Source organism: Grammomys surdaster, unplaced genomic scaffold (assembly GCF_004785775.1).
Source record: "Grammomys surdaster isolate TR1022 unplaced genomic scaffold, NIH_TR_1.0 1164, whole genome shotgun sequence".
NCBI classification, from domain to species: domain Eukaryota; kingdom Metazoa; phylum Chordata; class Mammalia; order Rodentia; family Muridae; genus Grammomys; species Grammomys surdaster.
In genome coordinates this window covers 231,502-255,395 of record NW_021605583.1, presented here as the reverse complement: position 1 = coordinate 255,395, position 23,894 = coordinate 231,502, and the positions used below count along the sequence as shown (strand labels likewise).

Sequence of the window (23,894 nt, the reverse complement as noted above, 5' to 3'; positions counted from 1 at the left end):
GGTCTTGTCAGAAGCCTTAGTGACATAAAAATTGTCGAGACAAAATATACTCATTGTTAATTTCAAACCTTTAAAGCTTGCCAGAGTCTTTTTCTTGAGTTGGTTTCCAGTGCTCTTCTGCCACACAGATAAAGCCCAGATAAGGGTCTGAGGAGCAGGGCTGAGACTGGGAGACACTGTTGTGTGCTGCCTGTATCTTTCAGTCACACCCGATGGGAAAAGACTGAAGAGTGCTTCCCCCCAACCCTTGGCAGGACTGAAGGTCAGAAGGGTCTAGTTGCCTAATAGCAAGTCTTTCCCAACTCCGCTGTTCTGAATATTGGCCAAAGGTGACTGGTGCAGAGGCTAGGATGTTATGCCAGATGCTGTACACATCAGGGGCATGATTCACTACGTGCCCATGTCACAGGGTTGTGAGTCCAGTCTGTGTTTCAGCAGGCTTCCTGACCACACCACCTCACGGCTCTTTGGAGGGTTACTCTGAGTGGTCAGCATGTGGCCCGAGAGCTGGATAAACTGCTGAAAGTTAAGTGTTACACCAGTCACATGGGTCAGGGCGACTTAGCAAACTGTGTGAACTAGCACCTGAAAGGTCATTTAGCCTCTTAGGGTACCATTTTGTTCATTAACATGGACACTTTCCGAGTCAATTGTACCACTATCCCGTGGGCAGTCTGGCTTCTACCTTCGTCCCTCCCACACTTGTGTGGATCCCTGCTCTGCTCTGTTCTGCCTCAGATCTAGGACTAAAATGTTTGAGAAGAAAACAAGCCTAATTTTACTTGTTCAAGCTTCAAGCTCTATTTCCTTGTGGAAGATGAACATTAGATGCTAGGGAAGTAGATTAGATCATCTGACCTGAGAGGCTGGCATATTCTTTCATTTGCAGAATCCTGAGTGTTTTCCATGGGAGAGTCCTAAAAGCTGGAGATGCAGCACTGTGTTCTGTCCCTCGGGCAGTCCCTCCAGCAAGTACAGCGTGTTAGCCATGTTCCTGTGCGCACGCTTGTGAAATAGGAGTGTGACTTATCTCTGTAGTGCTCACTGACTGTAAAGCAGTATCCTCACCCTGTGTCCTGTTCAAGCTACGAAAGCACCCTTATGTTTGCCCAGTACCAGCCTTTTGAATATTAGCATGGCTCAGTAAAGGATAGTAGGTTGAGTGTGACTGAATCGTGAAGGAAACCCAATTGGTTTTTAGATCTGAAGGTACTTTGAAGGGCCAGTTCTCCATGGACAGGCATGGAAAATACCTCACTGAAAAGTGCACTACATGCGTGATTAAGGCAAAGAGCAGCTCCAGGAAATACTCAGTGGGGCTGAACCAGCAAGGCTAAGTGTGGTTTTAATGTTTGAGTGAGGGGATGAGAGGTTGGATGGATAACAGGTGGATGGGCAGACAGACAGACAGATAGAAATGGGAGGGAAACAACCCGAGTGTCTCAAGGCTGTCTGTCTAAGCTGACAAATTGACTCAGTGTTTCCACTTGGACCAGTTGGTGGTGTCGGGGTTCTAGCTGCCCGTCTTCCGCTCATGTAAGCAAGTACAGATTTAAGTCTCCACAGCAGACTGCTCTCAGATGGGACGGGAATTGAATCAGAACACATTCTGAGTTGTCGGCAGTCATACTGCTTGGACAGTTGTTTTGTGCATATTTGTTCCATTCCTGCATTGCTTAAGAGACTCTCTAACTGGGATAGGGTGTTTGGGTTTCTATGATGGTGACACATATCTTACATCTTGTTCCTTACGGATTCAGTCATAGTCAACCTACTATCCTTTGTTGAGCAACTCTAATGTTCAACGCTTGTGTTCTTTCAGGTCACACTGTGGCATTTCATTACAGGCCTTGTGGCATGAACTTTGATAGGGATTGGTTTTGTCTTAGTTTGTGATCATTCTGACCTGTGCTCCTACGTGTGCATGTGTGAATATGTGCATGTGTGCAGACTCCTTCTTCCAGTGCTTAGCTCTTCTTTTGTTTTATCAATTTGATTTTCTGTTCTTTTTTTTTTTTTTTTTTGGTTTTTGGTTTTTGGTTTTTCAAGACAGGGTTTCTTTGTGTAGCCCTGGCTGTCCTCAAACTCACTCTGTTGATTTTCCGTTCTTAAGAAACAATGTAGTATAACAAGTCTTCCTTAACAGTTATAGCTGCTACAGATACTAATGGTTGAGAAACTAATGTAGTCAGGGATTCCCTTCTTTCCGTGTCAGAGCAGATGAAAGAAGGAGGAAATGGAGAACAGCAGCTAGTTTCAGACAACTCCAGCCAACTTGTTCTAAAAACCAAGTCAGACAGCCCACAGACTCACCCCTTCGCAGTGGGCGCGCATGTCATGATACTTCTGGAAGCCATCAGCTTGTGGCTCTGTGTGGTGGCTGCAGCAGCCCTGTGTTCTCAGGATGCTCAATGCTGTGTTCTGATGAGACCCTTGTGCTTTTCCTGTTATGCAGTTTTGTGCTCAGGTTTACCTATAAAAGCTCCCTTGCTGAATGCTGTGCTTAGAATTTAGTGCTAATTTTCCAATGACGCCACACTGGGTGAACACTGCAGAGTTGGGATGTTTCTTGATTCACTTCATGTCTGTCCTTGACAAGATGCTTAACCCAAACCACAATTTGTTGGGCTTGGAATTCCTCATTGGGAATAGGACTTGTCTGTTACCTACCTTTCATATCTGCATTTATGCTGTCACCTGATGGGGCTCAATATGGTTGAGCTCAGCTTAATTCTTTAGTGTGATATCCTTCGCCCTCTTTCTTTATCTATCTGCCTATCCCCCACCTACCTACCCGTCCTCCCAACATGTATGCTGTTCATCATACAGTTGTACCAGGCATAGATAAAACATACTCAGTCCCTGAAATCTAAATGTAAGAATAAAGGGGCATACAGCAAGTTAACAAATAAGTCTGTACACACCGTGAAAGACATACTGAAAAGACCTGGCTGTACCCTGAGCTAGAGGAACCAGAAGAAGGGTCACCAGAGTTCAGACGACCACACACCTCCAGTGAGATGTCTGAGATGGAAAGATGTATATTGAATGTTTCCCCCATCCTACCCAGTTCTCAGTGTGTGACTTCTCTTCTGAACTTGTGTGCTAGTGCTTTGGGAGTATATATGCTAAATTATGGCTGTGTGCCGTTTGTCTTCAGATACGAATACAAATTCAATGAGACCATTAGCCCATTGAGAAGAGATGATGTGGCTATGTGGCAAGCATGCACGTGTTCATATATAGTTGTCATATTGAAGAATTTGAGGTTTTCTGGATGGGGCATGGTGGTGCACATCTTTAATCTCAGTCAGAGGCAGGTGGATCTCGGTGAGTTCCAGACCAGCACAGGGCTGCACAGTGAGACACTAGCTTCAAAATAAGTAAACGAATAAATAAATAAAGCATTTTACCCCTAAATTTGGGACAAATTTGTCTGTTCGTTTTAAATGGCTATGAGTAACATTTTGCCAACTTATATATGTTTGAAACTTTCTGATATAATAAGCAGAAAACAAAACAAGTTATTTGTGAAGCATGAATATAAAACAGATGAGCTGTCATAGAGTCATAAAGCCTCCGTGAGGCACACTGTTTGTTCCGACCGCTTCTGCTGCAATCACCTGTGCACGTGGCTGTGGACGTGCCTTTCACTGACATACGTGCCTCCTCTTTCTGCACCAGTGTTAGGTATAGTCAGACTTGATAGTTTTTGCAAACGTGGTTGTTGAGTCGATGCCAAGGCTTGCATTCCGTCAGATCACATTAGCTGCTTGCATTTCCCTTTGCTATTCATTCCCTTTGCAGTTCTTTCCCACTGAGTTACTCGTCCCGAACTGTAGGAAGCACACATATTCTAGATGGCAATCTTCCACTGTATGGATTATAGATATCTTGTCCCAGTCTCCTTTCTCTTTTATTGTTCAGCTTGCTTTTTATACCCAGCAGTAATGCATAGTAGGCCTTCCATTTCAGTCTAGTCAGTGCTTTTGGTGACGTGTGTTCTGTGTGCAGCCAAGAAGTGTTCTGAAAAGTGTTCTCTGTGTGTATGTGTCTACTTTGTCTAAGACTGTGGAATGTCTTCCTGCCCAGTTTTCTTCTTATGACATTAGAGGTGGAAAGTATTGAACTCAGGATTCTGAACTGTGTTCAGTGGAGGATATAAATGCCTCCAGTGGTTCATTCGGTATTGAAGCTGCTGTAGAACTCATCCAAAAGGAAAACAGAACTGCTTCTGCAGACCCTGCTGTTGATGCAGGCCTCGAGTCCAGCCGAGCACGTATGTCTTAATGAACAGGACTCATCTCAGAAATGGCCACTACTGACCTGAGGGAATTGGTGCTGGCTTTAGACTTTCTGTTCAGAACATCACTTTATCTGTGCGTTTTGAGCAAAAAGAGGAAATTAACTTTGTCTGAGCCAGGTGCATCCTCTTCCTGTTTACTCTGCTCCCAAGACCCCTGCTTTATCTCCAGAGTCTCTGCTAAGCCTCTTTTTCCCTACCCAAGCCCTTGAGCTGTTGGCTGTTGCAGTGAAGTGTGTCTCTATTGAGCACAGGGCACTGCCAGCGTCTCAGTTGGGAAGCATCTCTAAGGGGTGTGTTTGCCAAGTGTGAGACCATTGTGTGCAGGCATTGCAGGAGTCTGCCAAGCCCAGACACAGGCTGCCAGTGCAAATGCCACATCGACCTGACATTTACAAGTTTAGAATCTAGAAAAGGACTGGCCGTGGACACCCTTCAGCTATCTCATTTCTGGTATCAGTAATTGGGCCAACTTGGATTTTCAGACTGAAAATTTTAGTCAGGAAGTAATGCTAGATGCATTTGAAGCTGCCATTACAGCCTCTTCAGGAAAGGATAAATCTGTAAGCTGCAGGCTAAGCCATAATGGTAAAGCTTGCAAACTCTAGAATCAAACCTTGATGAGGCTCTTATCAGTCCCTTATTGAACTTGAACAAGCTGCTTAACCTGTGTGACTCTGAGCAGGCTTGACCTCTGCTTGTTCTCTCTCTGTGAGGCTGGGTGTCATTGCCACCTTTCTCAGAGATTTATCAGATGGAGTAAACAAATTTAAAACCAAATCATTCCCCAGGTCTCATACTTCAGTCATGAATAGAATTTTCAAGAACATACTGTGCTCTCGTGCTTGTGCATAGACTAGCTGCTTGATTCAGGCACAACTGGAGCAGTGCCCAGGTGCCCAGGACATACCTTATCTCTGTAGGAAAACTTGGAGCTGGAGCCAGAATTGGTTGAGGATTTGGCATTTATATAATTGTTCTATAATTCTATATTTGTTCTATATTTCTAGATTCAGAAATTATTTGGGTGTTAAGAGTGAATTTCAGTCCTCACAGCCTTTGTCTGCCCTGGAACTTGTCTGTGTCACATTCGAATGCAAAATGCAGACCCATGGCTCTTGCTAGGCTGTTCAGGCTTATTAGGGAGACAGAATTTTTTTTTTGTTTTTATTTTTATTTTGTTTTTGGATTGAGTAACAAGGTATGTGGTCTATTATATGATCTGGTACCTAAATAGTAGACTTTTCTGTATTCATATAGAACATCCTTGATATAGCGCTTGGTTTTGTTAATTATTTTCAGAGCCATCAGTAAACTGATAAAATCCCTCCTCCTCCCTTTCTTTCTTTTCAGGTCTTCCAAGTTGCTTCGGGCATTCTATGTTCCCTTCCTGTCAGATCAGTACACAGTATATGTGAACTACACCATCCTGAAGCCCCGGAAAGCAAAACAAAGCCGGAAGAAAAGTGGTGGTTAGCACACCGGTGTGGCTCCAGTGGACAGCCTGTGTTAACTAGGGATTATGCTGAGCTGAGTTCCTCCAAGGCATCCTATAATGCTGTAATAAAGGTCATCTGCCAAAAATGCCAAATCTCCGGTGCTCTGAGCTCGTCATGGTTATGTCAGAGTCACACACTTCCTGCTCCTGTGTCTGTGCTGCATGTGAGCTTTCTGCAGATAGGCAGAGCCTAACTCCTGGGGAGGTCCACTGTTCCACTTCTCCTTGTTCTCCGTGTAGTTATTCACTAGAGCCGAGAAGAGCGAAAGTGCTTACAGGAAGAGCTGAGAGTCCTTGACTTGGTGTGTGCTAGCCTTCTCTACTCCCTGGCCTGGCGTCTGAGAACTACCAAGCCGTCCTTAGGCTACCTGGTTTCTCTGTCGAAGCTGTTTGGCAGCTCCTAGCAGGCCTTGTTCAAATCCTAGTGCCGAAAAGAAGATCAGCCTAGTTGCCAACCGGATATGTCCCTTCACCGCCAGCGAGACTCAGCTTCTAAAGCGTTCACAGGACTGTCCCTGTCCTGAAGCTCAGGAAAAAGGCAACCACTGAAGAACTGTGACCTAATCATGTTATTTATGACTCTAATTTTCCTTTTATTTTCTTTAAAACTGGTCTTAATTATATGGCTTTTTGGGAAGTGTTTTAAGATTTTTAATGTTTCAGCATGCTTTGTCTTGAATTCTAGAATCTGTACAAAGATTACAACTATATAGGGTGTCTCTGGAGGAAAAGAGTATCCGTAGATTTGGGTGACAACACATTTTAAAGTAGTCTGAGGCCATTTTGGGGAAATTAAGAATTCTTTTTTTTTAAACAATAGCCCCAACGAAATGAAAATGACTTCCTTCAGTTCTGCCGCAAAGCAGCCTCTAGTTGCATAGGCACTGGTAAGAACTCCCCCAACAGGTAAGCCCGCTGTGACTTCACTTTGTCTTACAATATGGCTCAGCCTGTAAGCTGTGTTTTCAGTATCTCATTTGATCCTCACAACTACTGTAAGGAGGACGTACTTCACAGACAGGAAACATGCAGGTCTCCGGAGGGGGTGAAGCCTTATGGTCCCTTGTGTGGGCAGTAGGTAACATCTCGGCTGTCTGACTTCTCACACTTGCCTCTCCACTCATCTGCTTGGAATGAGGGTGAGGTTGAGCAGAGAGCCCATTAGTTGTCAGTTTCTGTAGTTGTTGGAGTTCTCTGGGTTAGCCTGTGGGTTACCCTTTCTCACAGTGCTATGTGATATTGCTGGGATTTAGAAGTCACCGGGTCTGCTGTGCACAGTGTTCTTGTCTCTGTGGGTCATGGTAAGGTGCCTTATTCCCTTGAGGGTCACAGGTTCCAGCAGTACAGAGAGGAAGATCTGGTTTCCACAGTGGCTATTTTTTCCTCTTTTTTCTTTTTCTTTTTTTAAAAAATAACTTTCTAATGTGAACCAGGAAAGAAGACAGAAAAACATGCAGTTGAATGAATCCTCTTGGGCTCCTCTAAAAGAATATCTGCTTGGAGATGAATGCAGCAGGGTGAGGTGCCCAGATGGACAGAATGACAGCTGGGTAGGAAAGCTAGATTGTAGCCCTACTGTGTGAATGGTCCCTGAAAGTTCATTCCCAGTGTTTGATACTGTGTGACATGACTGAAGAACTGAGAACGTTTGGGAAGCCAAGGCACTGCAGGATGAGATAGCCATGGAGCCCAGTGGAGAGTGGCTCTTCTCTAATCGGGGTATGGCTGGATGGTAGAGCATGTGTTTACCATGTGCAAGGACCTGGGTTCAATTCCTAACACGTGCAAACACACACACCTACAAGTGGTACAAAATTGAGCGATTCGATTATCTTATGTGCCTGAAAAATGTAAAGAGCCCTGTAAAGGTGCCTGACACCAACCTATGCCTCTACATCCACACACATGCATGCACACACATGCATGCACACACATGCAAGCACACACATGCATGCACACACATGCAAGCACACACATGCATGCACACAACATGCATGCACACACATGCACGGATGCAAGCAAAGGTCCTCTGAGTAAGAACTCAAATATAATGTAGCACAGAGATTTCTTGGAAATGTCAGTTCCTATCCCTTTAAAACCTCAGTCTGTTTTTTTTTTTCCATTCTGTCTTCTGGTGAGAGTGTGGTACATCTCAGACATGATGCCAAGTACTTCTTAGCAGCCTACAGAGTTAGCTTCACATGGGAAAAGGAAAGGTACCTGGTCCATGGCTCTTGTCTTCTGCAAAGACTTGTACTACTGCTCTGGTAACTAGACTAAGTTTTTATCTGTAGATTGTTGCTGTATCTGTAGCTGTATCTGTAGATCTACATATGGTTTATAAAGGCCTTTGATGGACAAGATAGTGAGCAGTCAAGATCTGACTCCTACCATTTTCATTATTTGATTAAAAAAAAAAAGTCAGGTTATTTTAACCTCTTTGGATAATTGCAGAAAATTGTAACCTGTAGTCCTTATTACTGAATTCAGGCTTAGCAGCCAGGCATGATTTGAAATCAAAGTGGTTATTGATCACAAACTTTAGCTTAGGTCATATTTTTCTAGTCTGGATTCTGGAAAAGACCTTTGAAGTCCTTTTGTAAGATACTAGGTAGCCACTTCACCAGAGGGAAACTTCTTCCATGCTTTTGCCCTAGGGTCGAGTGGATGAGGCTCACTGTGGTTCTGTAACAATCTGCCTCAAACCAGTCACCTTGGCTTTTAGTTTAATTTTCTTTAAAGAGGAAAAGAGGCAATTAACTCTCTGCTTGCACAGATGCAGGAAAGCTTACCTGTGAGTCTGAGAGGCTCCCACACAGAACCCCTCAGGTAAATAGCTGAAGTGGGCGTGTGCTCAGCGTTAATGGACTATAACAGGAAGATCAAGGCTTCTGTAAGGAGTTGACTGGGTTTTGGGCTTCGCTGGTGTAGCCATAAATCTGAATGTTCCTTTAATTTTCCCAGCCTATGACCATGTAATTGTTGATGGAGGTGACATCAGGAAGCAGCGCAGTTCTGCCTGACACCGGTGTCATCTAGTTCTTTCCTCTTCCTGGTCCTTGTGCTTTATTTCACATATGTTCATTACATACTGACTGTGTTCCCATGAAAGAAAACATTAATACATTTTGACAGAGACAGGATTTCTCTGTAGCCCTGGTTGTCCTAGAACTCACTCTATAGACCAGGCTGGCCTCGAACTCAGCGATCCAACTGCCTCTGCCTCCCAAGTGTCAGGATTGAAGGCGTGCACCAGCACCCTAGGTTGATCTCCCTTTTCTAAGGCATGTGCCACCATCCTAGGCTCGGTTTTCCCCTTTCTTAAGGTGACGTTTCTTTTGCATTCAGTTTCTAACTTTCACTGGGAATTGGAAACGAGTAGCTGCTGTGTTCCCCACTGCTGCCTCTGTTCATAGATGTGACGCAGGTCAAAGGACTCAAACTGTGGAAAAAGGCTTCTGGAATCACAGTGAAAGTGAGGTTTATTTCTCTCAGGAGAGTGTATCTTTGAGCACTGTACTGGACAGAGAAAGGCTTGTCGGCCGGCTTATCTTCCTGTGTGGGTATTTGGAGTATTCTAGTCTAGTTCTCATAAAAACATCAATCCACGTACAGCTGGCATTTGGATAATTCCCCCCTTTGAGGGGGGCTGTTAGATATCTTTTTATTCTTTCTTTATTTTTTTTTTTACATTTTTTTTTCTTGTCTTGCTTTTCACATCCAATCTTGTCACCTGGTTCTGTGTCATTACTTTTCATTTCTCTTCCCTCATGACCCCAGGTGTCCTGAGATTTAATTTGATTTACTTCTCCCATGTTATTTTTAGATGCTTTTACTAATTTAATCTTGGGTGGGAACAGACCACCGTTCCGTGTAGTATAGGAGACCACCTTTCTCCTGTCCGTCTGCTTTCTTACCTTTAGAACCATGTCTAAGCACAGTCTCTAGACTTGAAACCTCCGCGACGACTTCCTTCTCCACCCCTTTGTAGGAACAGACAGCCTTAAGCAGAACCCTTGTACGCCTGCCTCAGTCTTAGTTGGCCTGAAGGTGCAAGCTCAGTGCTGTTGTCTTCCAGAGCTCAGGGGCCCAGCATTCCCATTCCATGCAGGTTTATTGACAACTAAGAAAAGTAAAAGATATCTTTTTAATAACTAACAGGCAGCTCTTGCTTTCAATTTGGCACAGATTTTTAATTTTTATTTTTCAGAACAGGGTTTCATTCTATAGCCTAGACTGGCCTGGAGCTCAGTATGTAGCCCAGGCTGGCCTAGGATTCACAACAGTCCTGCCTTAGCCTGCCAATGTTGTGGTCATGAGTATGAGTCACCGTGCCTAGCATCTTGATCTGAATTCTTAGAACAGAAAATACAGCAAATCATAAGTCTTGAGAACTCAAAAGGGCAGCTCTTAAGTAAGCCTCTCTCTCTCTCTCTCTCTCTCTCTCTGTGTGTGTGTGTGTGTGTGTGTGTGTGTAGCTTAGCAGTTCTGAACTTCAGACTTTGTCATAAGAGCACATTCCCCAGGGTTGTGTCTAAAAGGAGACACAAGGCCCTTCATGAAATATTTGTATTTTTATGTTTCCTGATTTTGGAGGGCCAGACTTGGCACAGATGACCTTCTGAATGAGTCTGGCTTAGAAGACCTTTCTTTTAAGTGTTAGGAGCCATTAGGTCCTTCCTGTCCCTGTCCTTTGTAGAAGATGTCCAACTGCAACCTGGGTTTGTATTCACACATTCAGGCCAGATATTAAGTAGCAAATAATATGTAAAGCTGTTAGCCACCCTGGGTCTCCCAGCTCTGGGATTCCACCTAGACTTGAGTTTCGAACAAGTTGAGATGGACACATTGGAGCGATGACACGAGGGAAATTTAGAGAAGGGATGTACGGTGTGTATGGGGGGGTGCAAGGAAATGCAGATATGTTGAGCTTTGTAAACTGATAGTGTGTGTGTTTAAATCAGCAACTTGGGTGTACGTGAGCTTTTCACTTTGGTGTGGTTATTTATTTATTGTCCTGAAATTGAAGTGCATCTTGCAGTATCTTTAAAATCAAGGTAAGTGGGGACTTTTGCTCTTGGTTTTATTTGTTCTTTCTGAACTTCTGTAATTTCTTAAATGCAGGTAAAAAGCATAAACTAGGCAACTTTTTGATGGGCCTTAAGAGCCAGCCGAAGGGGACGACTCAGGCAGATTTCCTCAGTGTGGGGTTTCTTGGGCCTGCCTACTCGTGTCCAGACAGACAGCACCTGTGGTGAGAAGGGTTCTGATCTCCATTTGTGGAAACAGTGGAGCAACTGACCCCCTGGACCTTTGGTCAGTCATTTAACTCGCTAGTCAGCTGCATTGCCAAATAAGAAGAGTGAGGCTTCTCGGTTTATTTACTAACTGTTTTAGAAGTGTTGTGCCCAACACTGGAGAAATCATAACCAATAAAGCAGCAATTCATAGGCAGAGCTCCACAGTCCTTCCTCATACTCAGGAGTATGAGTTAGTGGCTGGGTGAGCATAGGCATGGTCATTTTTAGAAAGTTCTAGATGAGATGGTTTTTCTAGTGCGAATCCTGAGTTCAACACCACTGCCCTTGATAAAGGCTAGGTAAGCATCACACCAAAGACCACAGCTAATGAAGACGGCAGAATGCTAATGTCCTTTTCTAATTGGTGACCACTAGTCTCAGGCCTCTCCCCTCCGTAGGCCTTTCCTGCTCTCGAGTCCTTTTTTCTGGAAAAGCAGTTAACTAAGGTGACACTCATGCACACTAGCGGATGCTATTTGTCTCCTGTAAGGTTTGTTCTTTCCATGTAACATTTAGAAAAAAAAAAACAAAAATTTTGTCATCTTTGGATTTATGTATTAGATAGGAAAAGAAAGAGTGGGGCAAACTCCACTTACCCCATCTTCTCCTGGCTCAGCCTGGAGCCGGCTTTGAATGGTTGTCAGGCACACTTAGCTTTCCTCTGGAGCTGAGTACAGGGAAGACCTCACTTCCTTGTCTTGCTACAGGTTGCAGACAGCCTCTTTGCAGCTGCTGCTAGCTGGCTCAGTCTCGAGAGCAAAGGTTAATCTCTTTTTGAGAGAAGTGAACTGAAATGTGTTCACTCAACCAACAAGAAGACACCATGTACCACTCAGGAGCACGCGGTACCTCTTTCTTGTCTACAAACAACGTGTCTCTATGTTTCCCTGGAATTGCCTGTAGGGTGCTCCCATTCTTCCTTTCCAGAGAAATACTTGTGGAGATGCATAGTCTTAGTGTGCCATTTAGAAGAGAATCTTAGGAACTTTCCTGATTCTGCCCATTCCCATTTTCTTGGGCTTCTATATTTGGGACTTCACAACTTAGGATGACTGGATATCCAACAGTGAGTGTCTGTGTGCGTGTGTGCGTGTGTGCATGCAATACCAGAGATTAAATTTGTCGCTACACCTTTGTTTCTGTTTTCTTCTGAGGGCTTACACAATCCGGTCTATATAGCCATCATGGAGACTCACTTTTGTCCAGCAGAGGGCACCCTACTCTCACTAAACATCAGAGTTCTTTCCCTCCAGGAACTCAGTTGATTTGGTGGTTGCTGTATTCCCAGCAAGTGTTGAAATATCCAAGCTGAGTGTTTGAGACATGTCCTTACATTGCCTCGTGCATTTCTACAGTGCAGATGTTACCTGAGTAGACGAATTGCCCACCACACCTATGATTCCCTAGTTGGTAGGCAATCTTGTAAGTTGCTACTTCTCTGTTAGTTTCTATTGTATTTGTTATATCCTTGATTATATTTGTAGGTAATAAAAGATAGTGTTCTTGAAGAAGAACTCTTAAGGGGCAATTACCTGCCAGCTGCCCATTTTTAAGTATTCACACACAGTAAATCTTTTCACTTACACATTCCTAACCCTACCACTGTTGACTTGCTGACATTGACTCGGCCAGTCTGGAGGATATATGAGTGTCCTGAGTTCTCGCCTCCTGATGCCAACATGTCATTTACAGCACAGTAGCTCAGTGTTTAGCTGGGTGTGAGCCCTTGTGCAGTAAAAGGCCTGAGAACACCTTTGATGATGACTCCTCATGCCTAGCCCACAATGCAAAAAGCAAACATTTGCAGAGGGAAGTAGTAGTCCCATGTTAAATGTACAGGTAACTATATAGGCAGAGTCAGGACCTGAACAGGGGCAGCTAGCCGGATGCGGAGTGAGGAGCCTCTTCTTCAGGTGTGCCACTAAATAATATATATACATATATATACATATACATACATATACATACACATACACATACACATATACATATATGCTTAACTCTAGAGAGACAGTATGGATTGAGGCTGATGTTTTGTTTGTGGTTTGGGGAAGGGTATTTCTGTTTGTTTTTTTATAACCATCTAGATCATTAGATTGAATTTGTGGAAAAACACAAGAAGAATAGCTAATAGCAAAGTCTGGGCTTGTAGCTCAGTTTAAAGCACATTGCCTCTTTCCTTGTGGATGGGGAAGCTGACACTCATAGATTCTGTTCCCCTCTCTCGTCCCTCCTTTTGTCCCTCCCCTAGGAATCCAACAGGATGTCAACTGTGCTAGACAGTGCTCTGCTACTAAGCTCTTCCCCAGTCAGTGCGTCAGGACCCGTGCGAAGTCTGCTATCCTTCGCCTCCTTTGGGATGCTAGGATGGAGAGCCTCGAAGGCTAGATGAGCAAAGAGAAAGAGCTAGTCAAGGCCAGTACACTTTTTTTTTTGTAAATCACTTTAATCCCCTTCAGTAACCACAGCCTGGAGTTTGCAGATAACACCTGCAGCCTTTGTTGGGGCTTTCCTAGGACATGTGGACCCCAGCTAAATCTAATCTCTTAGATCAGAGAGGGAGAAGATTTCCTGAAGTCCTAGAAATTAGTATACAGTCTGGTCTGTGCTTACAAGTGTCAACTGTATTTCTGCCAAGTTATGAGGCTTGTGCAGGGGATCTTGGCACAGGTCCTTTTTTCACACCTGGTGGCTCTTCTAACAGTTCTCCTGGGAAGCTCTGTAAAGGAAGTGAGAAAGAACATCACCTGGGGGGTGGAACAGGAGGGTGGCATCAGGCAAGAGCACCCTGGAGAGCAGGAACATGTGAAAGCCAGCCCCGCTTTGCTTTTGTGAGATCACGTCTCTGGCTGGGAACAGTTGTGCAGGTTGCTGAGGGTTACTGCGTATGCTGACTGGGCCTACTGTAAGTTGTGATAAGAAGAGCAGAGAAGGAAAGCTGGGCTCTACCCTGTGGGCACAGTGGAGCTGAGGAGAGAATAGCTGGGTACCTATGGATGCCATAGGTAAGAGCAGCCCAGGGAGGTTACAGCACAGCCATCAAGCCCCAAATGTATGTAATTGTCTTCAGGTTTCAAATTCCAAAAGCTTAGATGTGGTAAATTTAGCAACCAAAAAAAAAAAAGGGGGGGCATTATCAGAAATACAGGAAAATGGATGATATTTGAATAAGATCTGGAGTGTATGTGTGTGTGTGTCTGTCTGTCTGTGGTGTGTGTGTATAATATCACTAACTGGCTTCAAACTCGTAGAGACCCACGTGCTCGTTCTTCCTGATTGAGTGCTAAGGTTAAGGTTAAAGGTGAATGCAGTGGGCTGAGTTTTCTTAAGATTGGCTGGAACTCCTGATCTTCCTATTTATACTGAGTGCTGCTTCGTAGGTGCACACTGCCATATCCTGCACTAAGCATCCTATGCATTTAATCTTCTGAACAGCCACACGAGGTAACTTGGACAGACCAGAGATACACAAACCAAGATTCATAGAGAGTAATTTGCCCAGCAACATACAGCTGGTAGACATGGCACTGCAGCCTGCAGTGTCCCTAGCTCCTAGAATGTTACCAGACTTGATTAGACCAGTTCTTTGATTTGCTCTCACCAAGAATTCAAGTGGTGGTTTACCCTAGACACTCAGGGGATGATGGGCAAGAGAACAGCTGCTATGCTCCCAAGTCCTGAAGTCATCCCTTTGCTGTGTGCCCTCAGCTAAGTCCTGTGCTCACTGCTGGAGTATTGCCGTCTAGAGAAAGTGGGGAGGGAGGCTTGCCATGAAGAGAAAAGAAGGAAAGAAGGTGGAAAGATTGATATGAAATTGAGGGGAAAATATTTGCGTTCCTTAGGATGCAACAGTGTTCCTGTAAATGCAAACTTAAGCGTGCCCCTAGAGCCACCATGGAAACTGCGGTGTTGTAATGAATTAAACATGGACCTGGGAGTCAGTTTACAGGGTCATCCTGCTAAAAGAAGGTACAGATCTGTTTATCCATAGGTCTCTCATCCATAGACCCAAAGGAAAGTTTACTGACCACGAGCAGACTTCTTTCCTTGTCATTATGCCTACAGAGATAGTTACAGCTTTGACCGTTTTACGTGAAATGATCCGGAGATGATTTAAAACACATGGCTGGGTGCAGACTGTACACAGGTACCGAACCATCTTATACAAGTGCCTTGAGCTTCGTTGGCTTTTGGCACACAAGTGTGTCCTGCAACCAAGCCCTTGGCTGATGCTAAGGGATGACAGTCTTGGGAAGGCACCGTGTGGCTCAGCTGAGTTTACAAATCGAGAGATCCATCCCTTTCTTGTTGATGCTGTCAGTGAGACACATGTCTAGGTGTGCTATAACCTACAGGTCTGCCCTAGCTAGCAACTGTGGACTGGCCAGCATTTGCCATTGTGCCTGTTTGTAAACCTGTCTCTAAGGCAGAGGCAAAGGGCCCATTGAGAATGACGGTGTCATTCAGATTTCCTGGCTTAGCCCTTATCTGTGTGAGAGAGCTGTGATGGCTATGGCTTCCTCCAGCCTGTGCATTCATATTCTTGCTGTGTACAGGAACTGGACAAGTCTAATCTTGCTTTCTCTCAATTCACACTGAGTGAGTGAACTGCTATGTGGGTGTCAGAGCTCTGGTTTTATACTGAGACAGTCTCGCTTCCAGAGCCTACCTTCAGTCCTCAGTCTAGACTCAGCTGCTGCCCCTGGGCTCCCTGGTCATTAGTTTTCTGTAGTGTGTGTGGGAAGTGGAGAGGAAGCTAAGCAGCCTTGGAAAGGAGATGTGGTATGGAAGTCGTTCAACACCACAGGCTGTGTTGGTAGAGCATGACAGGCCGCCAGGAATGAACTTTGTAATCAGGCAAAACCCATAGCCAGTAGGAAAGCATTGCTTATTGATAAGCAGTTAGCATTATTATTTGCGTTTCCTGGACAGAGGTGGACTCCAAAGAGTTTAGTTCTTTTCTGAGGCAGTGCTTGTTGCTTGACCTGGTAATTGTCTTTCCAGATAAACTTTTTAATGAGTTTCAATCATCTGTCACATTAGAGTCTCTGGAGAGCCTTGGGAGATGTCTGGCTCCAGGTTCAGGGACTTTGACTCAGTAAGTCTGAGGTAGAGCCCAGGAATCTGCACAGGGTGTCACTATATAGCCCTTGCTGGTCTGGAACTCACAGAAATTCACCTGCCTCTGCCTCCTGAGTGCTGGGACGCATTAAGTTTGTTTTTTTTTCTTTTTAAAAAGCATGTGTGCGTGTGTGTGTGTGTGTATGTGTGTGTGTGTGTGTGGTGGGGCATCTGTGAGGGTGTCTTGCTCTGTCAGTCTCTCCCACGTCTCCCCTTAAGACAGTGTCTCTCACTTAGCCCAGAGCCAGGCTGGCAGGCAGCAAGCCCATGCTATGTAGCCAGTGCTCTTTCTCACCCACTGAACTGTCTCTCTAGTTAACTTTTTATTTTCATCCTGTAGATTAAGCCCAAAGCCTCGAGCATCTGAAGTACATGCTCTGTTGTTGAGCTACAACCATAGGCCCAGGAATGTACACTGATGACCCTGAACGTCTGCCTTGGGACTTGGCCCCCTTGCTCCCTGCTGTGGCCCATTTTCATTCTTTGCGGAAGGGTTTACTAGCATCTCTGCATTATTACCTCTCTGTTCTCATAGCTTCCCAGGTACTGGAGTAGGAACCAGGTGTTTAACTCTGTTTTACAGGGGTGAGGGGGTGGAGAGTGTGAGGCTTAGGGAGAAGGTAGGTCACAGTGAGTCAGAGACAGGTGGGAATTGAAGTCTGGCCTCCGTGACTCTCAAACCAGGCAATTTCTAGGCTCTGTTTCCTCAGTTTGTGATTTCATATTTAATCATAGTTATTCCCTAGGCCTCCACGCATTGTGCTTGGATGAGCAGATCACAGTGACTTGAGGCAGAGGAGCTTGATGCCGGTGTGCTGAGTTTATAAGCCTGTCAAGGTGTGCGGTTGACTAGTCTTCTCCTCTCTGTGCTTGCTGCTTTTATCACTTTGGAACACATTTTAGATAAGGGCCTACAGGGAGATGGAGGGGTATCTGCCACATGCTAGGCAAGTGCAGGTAGGATCGAGGGCTTGAGGACCCATCAAGGCTGCTCTGTGAACCCTGGCCAGCCTAGAGCTGTCTGTGCTCTCCGGCCTCTGCCTCCTAGGCACTGAGATTGTGAGCATGCACCTGGGTGTACCTTTTTGGGAGTTGGGGGGACGGGATCTTACTGTGTAGTAGCCTTGGGTGACCTGGAGCTCACTATGTAGACCAAGCAGGCTTCAAACTCACAAAGGCCCACCTGCCTCTCTGTCTTCCTCATGCTGGGATTAAAGGCATTGAACCCGTAAACATGGCTGGATCCACTTTTAAAGAGAAAAACAAAAACAACAAAGATCCCAAGAACTCCGTCAAATTATTAAACGTTACTTAAATTTTCAAATATAAGCCAATATTATGTTCTTTTAAAACTACAGTCTTTATACATCTACAAGACCAGATTTACAAGTTAAAGTACAAATGAAGCCACAAGACCAATATTAAAATCAACAATGTTGCTATCTTTGCAATTCAATATGACAAATGTGTCTGATACTAAAGCTAAGCCATGCTTTGTGAGTCGGGCCTTGCCCGCCCAAGCTCACACCTCCAGTTTCTTCAGGTTGCCTTTCATTTTGTGCATAAAAAGCTATTTTTCATTTAGCTTCCACCTCTGTTCATTTCTTATGAGCCCAGAACAATAAAAGCTGGGCTGAAACTCATGCAAATATAGGTGTTGAAATCATGTGGCAAGGCTGATTCAGGTAGTCCTTGGGGGCCAGCTAGATGGCTCAGTGGATAAAGGCCTGTGTCACCAAGCCTGACAACCAGAGTTCAGTTACTGGAAGCCACTTGGTAGAAGTAGATAACCCGCTCTGCAAGCTGTCCTCTGACTACACTTGTTCAGTGGCTCGTGTATACATTCCACACATACACATGTTTTGTATTTAAAGAACCACCCCAGCAGTGCAGACCACGACTTAAGTGAATCTAAAAGTTATCAAAATAATAGAGCCTCCAAACATTCACTCACGGACAGAAGTTGAAAAACAAAAACAAAACCAAACAAACCCCAAACTGAAGTCTGTTGGTTTTCAAACTCTGAGTATGAAAGGTTATCTCCTATTTCCTACTAGGAGTCCCATGCTTTAAAAAGAAAAAAGATCTCCTAAGTTGTGTTTATGAATGACAATTTCCTTAAGGAACCAAACAGTGTCATCTGACAACTTGTGCTACTTGGACAGAGCTAGCAATCTAAGTTGGTTATATCTAAGCTGGAAACAGAGTTAGTTACTTTGTGCTGTTCCATAGGGCAAGTGGAAAATTTTCCATTAAGTTCTGTGTGAAAATGCCCACGACCACCTCCTCCTGGGGTCCTTTAGGAGGACTCCTGGAGGTCTAGGGAGGCCAGTTTTCACCCGCACTGAATTGGGAAGAATAAAACTCTACTCAATTATATTAGGTTGCTGTGCTTCTTGGTAAAGAAAGGGGGAAAAAAAGACAATACAACAGAAGGCGCCATTCCAGTACCACACTGAAAAACACAAAAACAAGAGAGCAGCATGTTTTGAACAGCTTGCGTGGAAAAAATATTGACTGGGGAGTTTGGACAGCTCTGTTCATTTTCTCTTTCTGCCCTCATTGTCTTAAGGAGCAGGAGTCAGCCACGATTCTGGCAAACAGGCCAGAGGAAGGTGAGTATGTGGGTGGGGGTGGGGGTTGTGTGGAGGCTTGTCGCCCAGGGGGAAATTAAGACTGAGACCCAGTGCCTCAGGGCCAGCATGAAGCCGAGAGTGGGGGTGGCGGGGGAGGTGTTAAAGCTTCTTCCTCCTGGCCGGTCTTTGAGTTCTACTGAGGCTCAGCACCCATCAATCACTAAGGCCCTCTCCTTCAGAGAGCAGCAAGCAGACGATGAATCCCTGCCCTTGTTTCTTTCGGCTGGGGAAAGGATGCAGGGGTTCCATTGGTTTCTTCAGCCCGCCCTTCTTCTGGAGTTCAGACCTGCAGTTCCAGCAATGGGGGTCAGGCCGGAGCCTCCACGCACAGGGAAAAAACTTGACTCCATCGGTTCCTTGGAGCCGGCGGATTGGACTTAGCCCCGCCTGGTCGTGTGTGGGGCGTGGCCTGGGCACGGGGCGTGGCCTGGGCGCAGGGCGTGGCCTGGGCGCGGGGCCTTCGGCGGCGACCAGCCAGAGGAGAAAGAACATGGCGGGCGCAGCAGGGCCAGGGGCCGGTCCGGGGGCAGCGGGCGGAGATGGAGACGATTCGCTCTACCCGATCGCGGTTTTAATCGACGAGCTCCGCAATGAGGACGTGCAGGTACTAGGCTGGGCTGGGCAGCAGAGACGAGGGCGGAAGCGCACGGGGTAGGGAAGCGGGAAGGCCGGCTCAGCCGTGGGGCGACCCCGGGGTGGCAGAGTCGGATTCAGCCCCGAGACGGGACGGGACGGAGGCGTGGGGCGGCGGGTCCGCGGTGGTCCGTCTCAGCTCCGGCCGCCCTCCCCCAGCCCTGTGTGCCGGTGGCGTCCAGGTGCTCCCGGCAGTGGGCGGGGAACCAGTTTGCGCCTCGGGTGGAGGAGCGCAGGCGGATTGCGGGGCCTCTGGGAGCGGAGGCTCGGCCCCCGGCCCGGGTTCCCTTTGAAGTGCTGCGGAGTGTCTGTCGGCGAGCAAACTAGCAGGGCTGGTTGGGTGGAAAGAGCACCGCAGCTGATTAACCCAGATGAGAGGTGCATCAGTTGTGATGGAACTTTTCCCTGAAAAGGGAGGAGTTGTGCTTAACCGTTTCACCTGCTTCTTTCCGTCCAGAGTTCTCTCTTTTCAGAATCTCTCACTGTCCGCGTGTTTTCATTCATTCATTTCTTCCACGGCCCTAAAGTGTTCTCCCTAGGATAGCATCTGGCTAATGACGTGTTAAACGGCCCTTGAGTTTTCCTAGGATTAAGATCTAAGCGAAAGGCTCATTCATCCTCTCGCATACTGCGTCCCAGTATCTCACCTGTTTGCTTCTTTGACCTGAAATGCAATCATCTCTTTGTTTTGTTCTTCCTCCCACGTTGTTTTTAAAGCTCCGTCTCAACAGTATTAAGAAGTTATCAACTATTGCTCTAGCACTCGGGGTAGAAAGGACTCGAACTGAACTGCTGCCTTTCCTTACAGGTATGTGTCCCTTGAAAGAAACACGCTCCATTTTCCATTGGCTTTCAAACTTTCTTCCTTTTTTTTTAGTTTGTTACCTAGAGTAGTGATAAGTACTAGACTGAGCAGGTGCCTTCTGCAAAGTGTATAGACATACAACCAGACATACTCAAACATAAACTGTGTAGCTAATGGAGGGTAATTGATGTGAAATATGAATTTGTTTTTAAATGATTTATTTTATGAGCATTGGCGTTTTGCCTGTGTGTCTATGTGAAAATGTCAGATGCCCTGGAATTGGAGTTATAGACAATTTGTAGGTTGCCATGTGGGTGCTGGGCATTGAGCCCTGCTTCTCTGGAAGAGCAGCCAGTGCCCTTAGCCATCTCCAGCCCCAGGATATAAATTTCCTAATAATTCTGTGAAACATTCAGGAAGACTTCTGATTTAGGGAGGGAAGAAAATGCTTTTAGGATTATAGTTGCAACAGCACTGTGAGTGCTGGCTCAGTGGCACTTGGCCCTGTGCGGTAACCAACTGTTGTTATTTTCAGATACTATTTATGATGAAGATGAGGTGCTGTTAGCTCTTGCCGAGCAGCTGGGAAATTTCACTGGTTTGGTGGGAGGTCCTGACTTTGCCCACTGTCTGCTGGTGAGTACTTATCTTATGGTCCACGCTCCTTCTGGAACTCTGTAGGATCAACAGTGTCTTTATTAACTGGTGGTAGACGCACTGCAGCTTCCTATGCCGCTCTTCTTACGGGCAGATGGTGATAATGTGGTTGAATGAATAATGGAGGCACTTTAGTAACAGTAAGACTCAGATCTTAGCGGCTGAATAGAAGAGCTTGTTCCTGCCTCTGTAGACTTACCAGCTTGGAGATGTGGAGGGAAAGAACTTGATTTGGTTTCCTCCCCACTTTTTTTGTTTGTATTTTTTGAGACAAGGCCTTGTTATATAGCCTTGGTTGACTTGGAAGTCTATATAGACCAGGCTAACTTTGATCTCATAGAGATCTTCCTGCCTCTGCCTCCAGAGTGCTGAGATTAAGGGTATGCACCACTATGCAGATGAACTAGGCTTTAAAGGATGACTGGAAACTCACCAGCTGGACAAGGCAGGGCTATTTGTTTAGGAGTTAAGCATTGTGCATTCAATTCTGGCTCCTATGGTTCCTAGCTCTACCTTGACGGTTCTGTAGAACTGCAGGCATAGATGGATAATAGGTAAGCGGAGACTTGTAGAAATCAACAGATTTATATATGGGTTGTTATTTTCCCCTCAAACAGCCTCTTTTTGAGTCATATCACTACCTAGCTATACAAGGCCAACCTAGAAGATAGTTTTGATTTTAGTAGTTAAAGCCAGGGCCTTTGCATGCTAGGTGAGTGTTCCTTCACTGAGCTACAGCCCAGCAGGAGAAGGCCTCCTTAAATCCTCTTCCTCTTTCACATCTTGTAGACTTTGCATCTGTCCCTAATCAGTCTTACAAATGCATTCATGCATTTGTCCCCACTTGTCCCCAGCTAGTAGCATTGTTGTGGGGTTTCTGTTCTTAGACTCTTTTGTTTCCTTACAGTAAGGCAGAGGACCTCTTCTGCCACTCATTATTACTGCCATGTTGTTGTGCTGAGGCTCATGGGGCCAGGCAACTATGAAATGAACCCTTGAAACTGAACCAGAATAAATCTTTTGTTTCTGTTAGCTATTTGGGTTCACAGCCATGAAAAACTCATTCTATACACACATGCTCCTCTTGATAACTTCATTCTGTGCACATTGGTCTTTCTGTTCCTTACAAGCCCAGCTCATTGTTGCCTTCAGATGTTGCCTGTAGGCGTTATCTCCAGAGACATGCTATTTAGAGTTTTCCATAGTGGAGTCTGCAGAAGTCAGACAGCTCCATTTTGTGTCAGAGAGGCCTTGCCTGTCACAGCCGCCCCTTGCCCATCACCCTTATTCTCTTTTGACGTCTCCCCCATTAGAATGTAGGCTCCTTTGGACTAAGCAAGGCATCATCCTGTGTGCTCATTCCTCTGGATCCTCAGTGCTCAGCACAGCAGTATTCATCCATGGGGTGAATGAGTTTCAGAGGCTTGCAGCTGGGAAGCTTTTTGGATTCAAAGCTGCTAGAGTATAAACACTGGGGGCTAGTGAGCAGAAGCAGTCACCAGGGCTCAGAAAAGGGCACTGGAAAATAGACACAGTACTCGTGAAGGGGCAGCTCATGCGTTTGGCCATCTCCTGTGGTAGTGCTTGAATACGTCATAGTAGGCAGGGGGATAGATCAGGAAAGACTGACTAGTAAGAAGGTGTGTCTTTTCAGTGGACCTTTGACCCCCACCCTCTAGGAAAGAACAAAGCTTTCTACTCTTTTGAATCATATTGGGTGGCATGCTTCTTGTCTTTGAATCCTGTCTTTCTTCCTTGGTCAGTCTGCCATGGAGTTTGTTCTAATCTCACAGCTTTAGTTTATGCAGGGTCACCAGGGATCAAATACAAGGGCAGCTAAAGGTTCAGAGAAGAAGCCTGTCTCCACTGTCTACCAGCTGAGTCACATGAGGTTGCTGACTGACGGCCAGACCTTCATCCTGTCTCTTATGTCTCTGGAGCTGCAGATCCACCCCCATCTCTGCATTTGTTTTTGATTGTTCTGTCTGAAACTCCTGTTCTTTGGCTCATGCAAAGATTCTGAATATAAAATAATGGTAGTGTAGTCAGCTTTTTATTGGTTGGGTAAATCAGTGCTCTTGAGCTCTCCTGGAAAAGATTGCTTGCACCTCCAAGAATAGCAGGATGGTGTAGGAAAGGGCACGGACTCCATAGCCTGACAAGAATGGTCATGCAGCTGTGGCACCCACGGTTGGCCGTGGGACTTGTTCCTAAAAAATAGCACACTCCTATCTCAATGTGGCTGCATGTCAATTAAACACCAGCTCCAAATAATAGTGATTCTGTGTCAAGTCTCTTCCACGTGTCATTTGTAGACACCATCTGGGAATTGCCATCTGGGACACTTGATCTTGGCTTTTCTACAGAAGTCGTGTCTTCAGGTTGGCCACACCATATGTTATCACTGTGTGAACTGAAAGTAACCATTTGGTGTGATGCAGTGAGCATTCTGGTTACATGTACCGTTTCCCTTCAGTCACATAAAAGGTGGCAATGTGTCTAACCTAATTTAATAAGTTGTCATCTCTGGTTTTCCTTTTTGATCTCTGCAGCCTCCTTTGGAAAGTTTGGCTACGGTGGAGGAGACCGTTGTTCGAGACAAGGCCGTGGAGTCCCTGAGGCAGATCTCCCAGGAGCACACTCCAGTCGCCCTGGAAGCTCACTTTGTGCCTCTGGTGAAGCGCTTGGCAAGTGGGGATTGGTTCACATCTCGCACATCTGCATGTGGTTTGTTCAGCGTTTGCTATCCCAGAGCTTCAAATGCTGTCAAGGCAGAAATCCGACAGTAAGACAGTAGTTTTTAGTGTTTGGGATTATTGGGGACTCACAGAGCAGGGTTTATCCAGTGCTCAGTTTCCAACAATGCTTCATATGAGGCTAATGGGGTTGGTGATACTTTTCTATGTAGTTGCATATACTGATGGCTTATTTTGTTCATATG

General features: G+C 45.5%; 2 protein-coding genes across 4 annotated transcripts in view; both read left to right on the top strand.

Annotated features, from left to right (window-relative positions):
- Alg9 (ALG9 alpha-1,2-mannosyltransferase) overlaps positions 1-6,463 on the top strand; it is a 59,585-nt gene extending 53,122 nt beyond the window's left edge. The window contains exon 15 of the mRNA XM_028783796.1: positions 5,657-6,463. Coding sequence (XP_028639629.1) covers positions 5,657-5,780 — 124 coding nt within the window. The 3' untranslated portion in view covers positions 5,781-6,463. The remainder of the gene's footprint in view (positions 1-5,656) is intronic.
- Positions 6,464-19,289: 12,826 nt separating this feature from the next.
- The window catches only part of Ppp2r1b (protein phosphatase 2 scaffold subunit Abeta), a 34,614-nt gene continuing 30,009 nt past the window's right edge, over positions 19,290-23,894 (top strand). For all 3 annotated transcript variants that reach the window (XM_028783859.1, XM_028783860.1, XM_028783858.1), the window contains exons 1-4: positions 19,290-19,462; positions 20,209-20,299; positions 20,832-20,932; positions 23,506-23,738. In XM_028783859.1, the coding sequence (XP_028639692.1) occupies positions 19,349-19,462; positions 20,209-20,299; positions 20,832-20,932; positions 23,506-23,738 (539 nt within the window). In that variant the 5' untranslated portion in view covers positions 19,290-19,348. The remainder of the gene's footprint in view (positions 19,463-20,208; positions 20,300-20,831; positions 20,933-23,505; positions 23,739-23,894) is intronic.